The 13,584-nt window shown below is 40.7% G+C and overlaps 1 protein-coding gene across 7 annotated transcripts in view; it reads right to left on the reverse strand.

The window, feature by feature from the left end:
- Positions 1-13,584, reverse strand: part of Adam32 (a disintegrin and metallopeptidase domain 32) — a 112,776-nt gene that overhangs the window by 65,443 nt on the left and 33,749 nt on the right. For all 7 annotated transcript variants that reach the window (XR_378789.2, XR_378788.2, XM_006509165.3 and 4 more), the window contains exons 8-10: positions 12,734-12,805; positions 12,374-12,540; positions 1,218-1,299 (exon numbers count right to left, since the gene is read on the reverse strand). Coding sequence is in view for 5 of the 7 variants with exons in the window: in XM_006509165.3 (XP_006509228.1) it covers positions 1,218-1,299; positions 12,374-12,540; positions 12,734-12,805 (321 nt within the window). In the remaining 2 variants the exon portion in view is untranslated. The remainder of the gene's footprint in view (positions 1-1,217; positions 1,300-12,373; positions 12,541-12,733; positions 12,806-13,584) is intronic.

The raw sequence follows: 13,584 nt of genomic DNA on the forward strand, positions 1-13,584 counted from the left end.
AAGAGGAGACACCGGTGAACAATAAAAGTACTTTTCCAAATTGGAACTTTTAATTTTTTTTATGTTGTACCAAACACTTCATAATCGGTGAACATGATTCCTTGGATAGCTGAAAACCTGGCCTTCCCCTTGGGAAAGGTACTGAGAGGAAGCATCCAGTCAATGGCAGGCACTGCTCATTTCCCATTTTCCAATTCTATTCTCTTCCATTGCTTCATTTCTATATCTATCTCTCTTCGTTACAAAGGGATTGTCTTAATATAAGTACTTACGTACTATCTATCTATATACATCCCTCCACTTTCCTTAATCTTCAAGACTATCAAGACTTTCTAAAAGTTAAATGGTCCAGGGCTGGTGAGATGGCTCAGGGGGTAAGAACACTGGCTGCTCTTCCAAAGGTGCTGAGTTCAAATCCCAGCAACTACATGGTGGCTCACAACCACCCACCCACCCGTAATGAGATCTGACGCCTTCTCTGGAGCGTCTGAAGACAGCTACAGTATATATATATATATATATACTGTACATATATATATATATATATAGTATATATATATATATATGCATAAAATAAAATATATAATATAAAATATATAAAATATGTGCGCGTGCGTGTGTGTGTGTGTGTATAATAAACCTTTGGGCCAGAGCGAGCAGGGACTGAGCAAGCTGGGTTGACCAGAGGAGGTGGGATTGACCAGAGCAAGCAGAGGTCTTTTTTTTTTTTATTTTAAATATTTATTTATTTATTATATGTAAATACACTGTAGCTGTCCTCAGACACTCCAGAAGAGGGAGTCAGATCTTGTTATGGATGGTTGTGAGCCACCATGTGGTTGCTAGGATTTGAACTCCTGACCTTCGGAAGAGCAGTCAGGTGCTCTTAGCCACTGAGCCATCTCACCAGCCCAGCAGAGGTCTTAAAAATTCAATTCCCAGCAATCACATGAAGGCTTACAACCATCTATATAGCTACAGTATACTCATATACATAAAATAAATAAATCTTTTTTTAAAAAAAAGTTAAATGATAAAAAGCACCCACCCCCTTTGACTGTCTCTCTGCACTGATTTTCCCCCTATGTCCTCTGTCACCTACTCAGTCCTGGGTTCTCATTCAGGCCTGGCCAGCAGACTTTGTAACCACTGTACTGCCTCTGTTATCTCAGTAACTAATTTCCCGTCCTTTTTAAAGGTGGCGTATGTACACGTACCATTGTGATTCCTGCAGAGTAGTGGGCAGTACACATCTTCCCAGGATACGTTGCTCCCATGTAATTTGGGTACTCGTTATAACTAAATGCAGAAACGCATGTTTGTAATTAATCCTAGTGAACAGCCTAGCTGTGGGTAATCTTGAAAACTAAAGCTCTGATTCAGAAAAACCCTACGCAGTAGTAAGTAGAGGCCCTGAGGTTAAATATGTATGTCCCCAGTTGTTTGAAATATGGAAGATTCTCAGCTAAACTGTGCTAAAATGATCTTAAGCTACAAAACACACGAATCACTCGTGTCTCCTTTGTCCTTGCAGGTTACCCACACCACCAAAAATTGCTGCATGAACGTGTGTCACGTTCTCATAGAAAATGTGACAGTCTCTTCAGAGAAATGACTTTTTGTTTCTTGGCCTGCCGTTTTCATTCAGTTTTGAGAAAGAAGGGTGACTCATAAGAACACTGTCCTCTGGAACTTAAGTGACCCCACTCTCCCGGTCTCACAAAAGTTCGTGCATGGCTTGACATCAAGGTGTCTGCAGAGGAAGTACTTAGAGAATTTGAATCCACAAAAAAAAAAAAAAAAAAAAAAAAAAAAAGCAGGAAACTGAAGGGAGTGGGGTGGGGGATCAGCAGCTATTCTGCTGAAGTGGTAAAGTCCATGGGTCTAAGTACCAGAAAGCAGTGAGGGTATGGCAGAGGTCTTGCAGAATACAGACACACCAGTGACTTTCTACAAGCTGAGAGCAAAGCAAATATACTCTGACCTCCCTGGTCAAGATCAGCTGTGAACCAGGAAGGGCTTTGTTTAACAGGTCAAACATTCAGCCCAACACCAAAACAAAACATAACAAACAACAACAAACATCCTTGCTTTGAACATGAAATCGAGGTTGGGCAGGAAGCTTAAGGGAGCGATGCAAGAAGGTACACACATGGGTGGGTGTGGGGCCAGAGGTCAACCCTCAGCAGCTGGCCATCTTTTTTTGTCTGTTTTTGTTGTTGTTTTGAGACAGAGACTCACTGGGAGCTGGGTGCTGGGCTCAAACCCAGGTCCTCGGGCTGCTGTGTGGTGATTTTAAAAGGTCAGGCTCCCCTGCCAAGAGTGGGCAGAAGATTCAGTCAGAGCCAGGAAGTTCAAAGGATTCTTAAATTGCATGCTCCTGAGGCATATATGTTAAGTCAAACTATCAAAAGTACAAGGCAAAAGAGAGAGAGAGACAGAGACAGAGACAGAGACAGAGGGTTTTTAAAGGCAGAAGAAAATGTCAGTTTACACATAAAGGAATCTATCACAACAATGCTGAGCTTCTCCTCGGAAATATTACAAGCAGGTTGAGAACAAGTAATCAAAGAAAATAAATTCCCAACCAATGACGCTGTACCCCGAAACCTAACCATTGCAAATGAAGCCAAAGACTTCCTGAGACAAGCACAGACCGGGGCAATTCAGCACGCCGGACCCACTGCGCAAGAGATGCTCAAGGGTGCCCTGCCCTAGAGGCGGCCGACATTGCCAAAGACCACCACAAACCACACAGGTACAGAACTCACAGAGGAGCAGACAGGGACCAGCCCCACCCCTGCCCCATCTCCACACTCACAGGCCTGTCTCCAATCTAGAAGCTCCTACACTAGCCCAACATGAGGCAGGCTACTATCTCTCGTCAGAGAGGATGAGACCAAGGAAAGAAGTCTGCATGTCCAGTGTGTGAACCAAAGCGGGCTTTGGTTATTTGGTATTGTTTGTTTGTTTGTTTGTTTGTTTGTTCTGGTTTGCTTATTTGCTATGTATTTCTGGATTTGTAATTTACGAGACTTTATCAATTCCTTTAGGGCTGCCGTTTAAGTCTGGTGATTGTTTCCTGTGCTGTGCTGGAGCTCTCTAGTTTCATGCAATCCCATTTATTTGCGCTGTTTTCAAGGCTGTGTGGTTGGTTTGCTTGGAGACAGGGTTTTATGTAGTCCGGGCTGGCTCTGGACTCTCTCTATAGCCAAGGATGATCCTATGATTCTGAACTTCTGATACCCCTGCTTTCCCTATCTCTCAAGTACTGGGAATATGGGTGCACGGCACCCTATTCATTTATGTAGTGTTGAAGATTGCCAGCCTCAGGGATGCTAAACACATGCACCACAACTCGGCTGCATCCCGCTTCTGAACACTCATCAGAAACAAAGAATCCTACCTGAGCTGCATCACTGAGCTTTCCCTCGTGATTCCTGCGGGTCTTTGATGGTTTCAGTATATTAGTTAGAACCACTATTGCTGTGATGAAGTACCATGACCAAAAGGAGCAAGCCCTTCAGTGGACATCAACAAATTTCCCTGAAGCTCTGTGCTGCTCAACTGAGATCAGCCCCTAGTCCTGTGTCTAGGGGAAAGCAGGACAAGAAATCACCCATGCAATACCTAGCTCTTGCCTCAAAGGGGGCAAAAGATGGTTTGTTCTGGAGCCAACTTCTGCTCCAAACTTTGTCTCTGTAACTCCTTCCATGGGTATTTTGTTCCCAATTCTAAGAAGGGGCAACATGTCCACACTTTGGTCTGCGTTCTTCTTGAGTTTCATGTGCTTTGCAATTGTATCTTGTATCTTGGGTATTCTAAGTTTCAGGGCTAACATCGACTTATATAACTGAGTACATATCATGTGAGCTCTTTTGTGATTGGGTTACCTCACTCAGGATAATACCCTCCAGGTCCATCCATTTGCCTAGAAATTACATAAATTCATTCTTTTTAATAGCTGAGTAGTACTCCATTGTGTAAATGTACCACATTTTCTGTATCCATTCCTCTGTTGAGGGACATCTGGGTTCTTTCCAGCTTCTGGCTATTATAAATAAGGCTGCTATGAACCTAGTGGAGCATGTGTCCTTCTTACATGTTGGAACAAAAAGACTTTATATTAATAATGAGTTTTTTTTTCAGTGTTTGGATATTAGTTATATCCAAAATGTTCACTATGCACATGTATTTTCCTCAAATATGTGTAATGTTCTGTCAATGTCAATTAGTTCAAGTTAGTTAACAGTCATGATGGAAATGCAAACTTTAACTTAGTTTTCTCTTCTTTCTTGTGAGTTTTAGCCCTGCATTTTGTACGGTTCTGTAATTAGTGTCATAATACCCAAGCATACAAGATGTTCACCTTTCATTATTATTTGACATAGGCCTTAGTAAAATTTTTTTCTCTGGGGTCTTCACCTGGTAGCATAGCTGGCCCAGCTTCTTATGACTAAAGCACATGATTTTCATCATTTTCCTTTCTCTAAAACTATGTTTTATACACATGGACCTCAACAAGCTCTTACGTTTTTAACGTGATGCTACATGAGGTGGCTTACATTGGATGCTACCCATAAGACATAGGCATTCAAATACTGGGTGTCCTTATTTGGTGACTTTTTGGGTATTAGGACTAGAAGGTATGACCTTGCCAAAAATGCAAGTTTCTGGGGTGCCAGGAGCTTTGAGGTTTCAATAGGCTCATTCCATTCCCAGAGTTCCCTCTGCCTCCTGCTCTCAGTTTGAGAAATAATCTCTCTGCTACTCCTACCTCCATGCCTTCCCTTTGACATCATAGACCCTAACCCTCTAGAACCATAAGCCCAATTAAATACTTATAAGTTGCCTTGCTCATGGTGTTTTATCACAGCAAGAGAAAAGTGACTGATATACTACAGTTTCTGTCTTCAAGTTCTTCTATTTAAACCAAATATGTTTAATGTGACTAATGGTAGTGACTTAAATCTGCTGTCTGATTCTATTTCACATTGGGATTGAGGACATCATTATGGCCCTATCTTATTGCTTTTTCGTTGGCTTATCTATTATCTTCTTTTCTACAATGGCTTTGACTCTTGTGTTATGCATCTTTAACCTGATATCTTTAACCACTGCCTTTTCCTGCTTCCCAGATGCAATGCCACAGAAGTCAAGAGCCCACTTGGTAGTAAACAGATCCTTCCCTTGTGTCAGCTGGCACCATTTAAGACTGGGACTTCTTGGTCTCCTACGTGGCACTTCATTTGCTATCCATGTCATAGGCAGAAAAACACAGGGCAGTGCCATGGCTCTCAGTACTGTCCAACAGTAAGAGTAAGACTACTTTTCATGGATGATCACCTAGGGAATCAATAAATAGCATCTTATTACTCTCCAGAGGAATGGTGTCAACAGAGTCCTAGTCAGAGAAAATGTCTGCCCCTGCCCCAAAGCAGTAATCAACAGCTTCAGTGGAGACAAAGGAGGAAGCAATGCCAATACACTAAGTGCAGACCAGAAAAGCCCTGGGCACAGCCACACCTAGAAAGGAGATGTCAGCGATGGACAAACATTTAGATAAAATAAGGAGCCAGCCTGCTCAGAGCTGCTGGAAGGGCAGGCATCAACAACTCAGGTCAGACAGACGGGAAGAAACACAAGTTTTTCTAAGTATATCATCATATATTAACAAGTTTTGAGAGTTTTCAAGGAACCATAGTCCTGTCTAATGATCAGAACAAAGCATCTCAGTGTACAGGCCCTCAAATAATTTAAAACAGCTCCCTTAAGGGAATCCCCTAAAATTCCAAAAACAAGTCAGTATTCTGCCAGAGATTCTTAACTGAGACATTTCCTAAAACCAAATGACAATCCTTGAAATTACAGATTATAATAAATCAAAGCACAAGAGAATATATCCATTGCAGAACAGATTAAACAGAAGAAATAAAGTCAGAACCATTCTATTTTAAAATACATTAAGGAAAACAAGCAAAAAGCAATGAAGAAAACTTAGGAAAAAGTTCTTAAAACAAAAAGAAATGTTCTCAATACCAGGCTATTTTAAAAATGCATTGAATAGAACAAAAGGAAAAGAATGAAGGAAACCTAGGGGAATTTTTTACATCATTGAAAGTATAAGTATTATGATTAATGGGACTCTAGGGCCCTTGAGAATACCAACAGGGTAAAGCTTATTCAAAGAGGTAGTGATTTTAAAAAAAATCCAAACCGAGACCACAAAAATCTAAGTAAACTACAAGTCACAATCCATGCAACCAGTTCTTACCTAAGATACAAACCAATGACTTTTAAAGAGTGAAGAGTAAGAGATGATTCTCAGAGCATCAACGGGTGAAGGGACCCTTTCTGCTGACAGGTAAGTTCTCAAGTAGAAGAAGCCTTACAAGCTAACACAGGGTGACATCACATATCCACAGGTCTGGAGGAGAGAGCTGTGAATCAAAAATACTATACCAATAAAATTTTTAAAAAAATACTATACCTGACAAAGTTATGCTGTAGAGATAAGAAGTAAAGACACACAAAAGCTGGGCACACAAAAGCTGGGCACACAAAAGCTGGGGGAGTTTACTAACAACAAACATGTCCTATAAAAAATGCTATAGGCAATGTCTCAAGCTAAACGAGGAAGACGCTAAGTGAGTAAGAAGGAAACATCAACATATATAGAACTCAGAGACAAGAATAAGCATCCAGGAAAGAAAAGGGGGGAGGAGCTGGGGTCAGGTTCAGGTATGGGAAGAGATGGGAGAGAATTCCAGAAAGCCAGAAGACTCACTAGAATTAGGTAGCAGTGAGAGGTGGGCAACGGGGGAAACACTAGAAAGTCCCAGACGCCAGGGATGGGAGAGGTTCCCAGGACCCAATGAGGATGACACTAGCCAAAATACCTAACAGAGGTAGATATAACCTGAGGAGACCACTCCCACTAGATAGGTATGGCCCTGAGTTGATGGAACGGGGCCATCCACTCATCTCCAATATCTTAATCCAGAAATGTTCTTGTCTAAAGGAAATTCAGGGACAAAAAAAAAAAAAAAAAAAAAAAAAAAAAAAGGAGCAGAGACTGAAGGAAAGGCCATCCAGAAACTGCCCCACCTTGGGATCTATGCCATCTGTAGACACTATTGCTGATGCCAAGAACTGCTTGCAGACAGGAGCCCAGTAGGGCTGTCCTCTGAGAGGCTCTGCCAGCACCTGATTAAGACAGATACAGACACTCACAGCCAACCATCGGACTGAGCCTGGAGACCACAATGGAAGAGATGGGGAAGGACTGAAGGAGCTGAAGGGAATTCCAACCCCATAGGAAGAACATTATCATCTAACTTGACCTCTTCTCAGCTCCCAGAGACTAAACTACCAACCAGAGTACACATGGGCTGATCCATGGCCCGCACTACATATGTAGCAGAGGATTGCCTTATCTGGTTGGCATCAGTGGGAGGGGAGGCGCTTGGTCCTGTGGAGGCTTGTTGCCCCACCATAGGGGGATGCTAGAGGGGTGAGGTGGGAGTCTTGGGTTGGGAGTACCCTCTTAGAGACAAAGGAGAGGGGTAGAGTTGGGGACTTGCAGAGTGGAGACTGGGAAGGGGAACAACATTTGAAATGTAAATAAATAATCAATTAAAAAAAACAGTAAGCATTCAGTTAATTCAAAGTTCTGTGCTACCACAGACACAGGACATAGACTTGTCGCACCAGCTTGAAGAGTATAATATACCAAGAGCTAGACAACATGGGAAGAGTAAAGGGGAATTACAGGTTAGAAATGGGGGGAGAAATAGTACAATTGCCAAGGAGTTTTCTCTATTTTTCTGTTAGTCTTCTACTTTTTCCGTGATGCTAAATACCCATTATTTCAAAAGTGCTTGCTATAATCCATGAATGTTAAAGGCTTTATTTGTGGTAGCCACAAAGCAAAAATGTTTAACATACAAACTGGAAAAGTAAGCAAGGAATCACAGCACGTGATCAGAGGAAAAGTGCTTACCCACAAAGTTAGGCTTTATTCACTGGCAAATGCCTTAAATGTAAATGGCTCAAATTCTCAAAATTAAGTCAGTGATTGCGTGGATTTAAATACAACACTCAACTTTACAGTACTCATAAGAGTCTCACTTCACCTCTAGAAACACAGACTGAGAACAAAGGAGCGCTATGTAAGGCATTCTATGTAAATGGAATAAAAGGGCTGGGTAGTCACGGGCATGTAAAATAAAATTTAAAAATCTCCAATCAACAGCCTAGCATTGTACTTCAAAGAACTAGAAAAACCAATGAAACACGGACTTAGTAGAAGGAAATAAATAATAAAAAACAGAGCAGAACTAAATGAAACTGAGAAGCAAGAACACCGTACAAATGGATGGACCTCGAACCACGCCAGAAATGAATTGACAGGGTAGCTAAGAAGAGTAGAGAAAACAAGACTAGAATATCCTGGCGCTCAGAAGCTACCACAGAACACTAAACCCTGGAAGCCTGGGCAACGGCTACGATCCGCAGGGCTGAGAAGAGGGAAAAGAATAGAAGCTCTCAGACTCAAAGAGAGAGGGGGGGACAAATGCCAGTCTCCACGGAAATGCCAGAGATCATGAAGGCTGTCCTGTAACTGCAACTCCTGGAATGCAGAGGTAGGGTACCCCATAAACAATCTGGCTAGCATGGTCGGCCATACTGGGGCTAAAAACAGATGGGGACAAAGACAGTGAGGAAGGAGAGCTGCTGCCCTGGGAGATTCAGAATAAAAGCACTTCTCCCCCCCCCCCCCCCCGTGGGAGGACAATGTAGGATAGTGTGTGGGGGGTGCATGGTTAGAGGAGGGGACTCTGAAGTCTTTAGTAAAAGTAGATAGGTCATAGATTTGTCATAAATACATGTCTTTAAAGGTCATATGCAAAGCAACAAGGAGAGCATGCTATGAAACATGACTGTGATTAACCCACTATTCACAGCTGAATTCCAGACAGGATCACGAGAAACAGATAAATTATCCTCGATGATATTTTAACTAGCCAGTCATAGTTATCAAGAGAATCTGAAAATTATGAACTCAGAAAAAATACTACCTAGAAGACCAGAAAAAAAAAAAGTAACCATTAGTTGAAAAGTTCCATCATTTTAGAAACAAAGATGAATGTTAGAAAAACTTACCCCAATCACAAAAGAAGTCATTTGATATGCACTCACTGATAAGTGGATATTAGCCCAGAAACTTAGAATACCCAAGATACAATTTGCAAAACACAAGAAAATCAAGAATAAGGAAGACCAACGTGTGGATACTTCATTCCTCCTTAAAATAGGGAACAAAATACCCATGGAAGGAGTTACAGAGACAAAGTTTGGAGCTAAGACGAAAGGATGGACTATCCAGAGACTACACCACCTGGGGTTCCATCCCATAATCAGCCACCAAACCCAGACACTATTGCATATGCCAGCAAGATTTTGCTGAAAGGACCCTGATATAGCTGTCTTCTATGAGGCTATGCCAGTGCCTAGCAAATACAGAAGTGGATGCTCACAGTCATCTATTGGATGGAACACAGGGCCCCCAATGGAGGAGCTAGAGAAAGTACCCAAGGAGCTGAAGGGGTCTGCAACCCTATAAGTGGAACAACAATATGAACTAGCCAGTACCCCCAGAGCTCGTGTCTCTAGCTACATATGTAACAGAAGATGGCCCAGTCGGTCATCATTGGGAAGAGAGGCCCCTTGGTCTTGCAAACTTTATATGCCCCAATACAGGGGAATGCCAGGGCCAAGAAGTGGGAATGGGTGGGTAGGGGAGCAGGGCTGGGGGAGGGTCTAGGGGTTTTTTGGGATAGCATTTGAAATGTAAATGAAGAAAATATCTAATAAAATTTTTTTTTAAATTGGAAAAAACAAAAAAGAAAAACTTATGTGCAGAAAACAAAAAGTCAGAAGCAAACATTAACAAACTCAATCTGGCTGCCCAAGGCAGCGACAGCAGTCTGCAAATCAAAAAGCATTGGCAGACCCCAAGGAAAAGCCATTCGGTCAAAGTTAACATGTAGCCATAATTTTTACAACTTACTTTAAAATGGGAGGCTAAGGGCTGGTGAGATGGCTCAGTGGGTAAGAGCACCCGACTGCTCTTCCGAAGGTCCAGAGTTCAAATCCCAGCAACCACATGGTGGCTCACAACCATCTGTAACGAGATCTGATTCCCTCTTCTGGAGTGTCTGAAGACAGCTACAATGTACTTACATATAATAAATAAATAAATCTTTAAAAAAAAAAAAAAAAATGGGAGGCTAAGTGGCTTTTATACCTACTGCATCGTGAGCAGTATTCCTAACCTTAGAAAGTCATGGATTTTTCCTTTCAGACCAAGAAAAACATTAAGATTACCTTGACTTTTGCTCATTAAAATCTTAGAGCACGGTAGTCCAGTCAAAGAAATAAAACTTGTAACACTCAAATGACATGATTTTACACGCAAAAAAAAAAAAAAAAAAGAAAGAAAAAAGAAAAAAAGAAAACACTGGGGCCATGACATGGCTCAGTGGATGAAGGCACCTGCTTCATACCTGACCACCTGAGTTCCCAGGAATCCACATGACAGAAGGAAAGAACTGACTTCTGAAAGTTATTCACTATCCTTCTCATGCACCCTGTGGCATACGTGTACACGCACACATACACACATACACATGTACATACACACACATGTACATATAAGTCAATAAATAAGTGTGAAAAAATTAGGACATCTTATTATTAACCAATTATTAGCAATGAGTTCATACAACAGAGAGAACAATCCCTGATGTAAGCCATGCACATTCGTTACAAAGACTCAGTGTTGTTTCATAAATTGTAAAAAGTACCACCCAGTGGAAAACGTTACTAGTGGTAATGGAGCTGAAGGGTGTGGTGAGGGAGCATCTGGAAATCACCCTCTAGGCCTGTATCTGTAAGGTGAAGCTTGTAAAAAGAAGTAAAGTCTGTGCATGTGAAAAAAATGAATTTAGGTAATTATAATTTTAAAAACCTTCCAAAAAAGCCAATAACAAAAAAAATTAGTAATAATTTAGTACTTGTGGTGGTTTGAATAAGAATGGCCCCTCATAGGCTCATATATTTGAATGTTTAGCTGCCAGGGAGTAGAACTACTTGAAGAGATTATAAAGATTAAGAGGCGTGGCCTTGTTGGAGGAAGTGTGTCATTGGGGGTGGGCTTTGACATTTCAAAAACTCAAGCTAGGCCCAGTCTCTGGCCTTCCTCTCTCTCTCCCTCCCTCCCTCTCTGTGGCCTGCAGGACAGGATGTAGCTCTCAGCTATTTCTCTAGCACCATGTCTGCCTGTATTCTTCCAAGCTTCCCCCAATGATGGACTGAACCTCTGAAACTGTAAGCCAGCCCCAATGAAATGCTTTCATTTATAAGGATTTCCTGCTAATGGTGTCCCTTCACAGCAATGGAACAAAGGCAGTGCTTATAGAAAATAACTGCATTTATGTATATCTACAACATACATTAGAGCGTGAGAATATTAACATTGGTAAAATTAATAGACCTAGAAATAATACCAAAGTTATGAAAGAGCTCCAGAAAAAAACAAAAACAAAAAAACAAAACCTGTGAAGGTTTTTTCCCGGAAACTAGAAGTATTTGAAAAATGGAGAGATGTATTCATACTCATTGAATGGAATGTTCTACATAATAAAAATGTATGTGACACTGAAAAGATCAGTCTGTTCAAATGTATTAAATGGCTTAAAGCCCTGTAGGAACTCTATAAAAGTTTGTTTATAGGGCAAATCGTGACACAGCGCTGGTGTGTGTATGTGACAGAAAATCAAATTGTATCCCTCTTTATACTATATCAAAATTAGTTGAGGTGTATAAATTTGGAGATAAATCCTTATATATGAAGACATCCATTGTACATTGCTAGCGATTCTTATATGGACAACCATGGATAAATGCATAGCTGCCAATTATCCTCTTTAAGCATTTTAAAATAATAGAGAATATCCATTCATATAAATACTTATGAAAAGCTTCACACTTGCCTTTGCCAGCTGTATAACTAACACATACACTTTACAGATGAATCCTGACTTTGTCTCAGTGTTTGAGAACCATCAGACTCTGCTGTGACATAGCGCAGGCTCGCAAGAATCAGAAAATGGGTGCGCTCTGTAAATCTCAGTCCAGTTTTATAAAATATTAATACGCTTGAAAACAAATGTCATTCACTTTTTTTTACTGCCTGGGAGTTAAAAAGCACGAATAAAGCACGTGCGTAATCAAAAATGAGAAACAGCCCCCTGGATTAAGCTATAGCATGTGTCTTATGTTTTCTTTATAGAGTATCAAACATTCTTACATGAATAGATATGCAACATCATGAGGTCTTAGGGTAAGGTAGGCCTGCTTCCATTCTAGAAATTTATGCAATAATTCATCTGCTTCACCAACTGTAGGAATCTTATTCTTATCTGACCACAACTCCAATGAGGACAACACGATAGTAACCTTGAGTTGGGCAAACACCTAAAAGCAGAAGAAATGAATATACACAGTTAGTCACTCTGATTTTATAATTCCATACCCCAGAAAATATTTTCAGTTTTTCACAAATCCACACTCTGTTTATACTCATGACTTAATTACTTAGAAATGCTATATCAAGTTAGTATGAAAGATCATTTCAAGAAAAATCTGTTATAAAAGGGAAAATACTTACTGAATTTATAAGACTGATAATTTCAATGATTTTATTTGTTACAATATTGCTGTCAGAGCCCAAGTAATCATACTAAAAGACAGAAATAATTTTGTAGTTAAAATACTCTTTTTATATGATGGTTTTGGTACTTGTATCTACTATCTGAAATTTGAAAAATAATACAGAATTCAGTGTTTCAAATAAAATACACAATTCCCAATGTGAGACTATTACAGAATACACTTGTATACATACATACACATTCACAAAAACACATCATACAGAGAGAGAGAGAGAGAGAGAGAGAGAGAGGGAGAGAGAGAGAGTGAGTTGAACATGGATTGACACAGATGATATCTTGTAGACCCCATCATTTTAAACACCTCCTCTGGCCTTTCCCAAAAGTCTAATAAATCAACTATTGACCTGTTCTCCCTTAAATCTTCTTACCTCTGACTTCAATTCTGGATTCCTATCAAAATCTACAATGTTAAGACTGGAACTGCTAATGTATTATTTGTATCTCTGTGATATTCCACAGGCTGATAATAAAATATGTACCATCAGACCAAAACCTGGAAAATACATTTACCCTAAAAGCCATGTAATGTTTTGTTTATGGGAATTGTCATGGTTTGAATATTCTTGGCCCAGGGAGTGGCACCATTAGGAGGTGTGGCCTTATTGGAGTAGATGTGGCCTTGTTGGAGGAATTGTGTTACTGTGGGTATGGGCTCTAATACCCTCATCCTAGCTGCCTGGAAGCCAGTCTTCTGCTAGCAGCCTTCAGATGAAGATGTAGAACTCTCAGCTCCTCCTGCACCATGCCTGCCTTGATGCTGCCACGATCCTGCCTTGATAATGGACTG

The sequence above is a fragment of the Mus musculus genome, chromosome 8 (assembly GCF_000001635.26).
Source record: "Mus musculus strain C57BL/6J chromosome 8, GRCm38.p6 C57BL/6J".
In the NCBI taxonomy this organism is placed as follows: domain Eukaryota; kingdom Metazoa; phylum Chordata; class Mammalia; order Rodentia; family Muridae; genus Mus; species Mus musculus.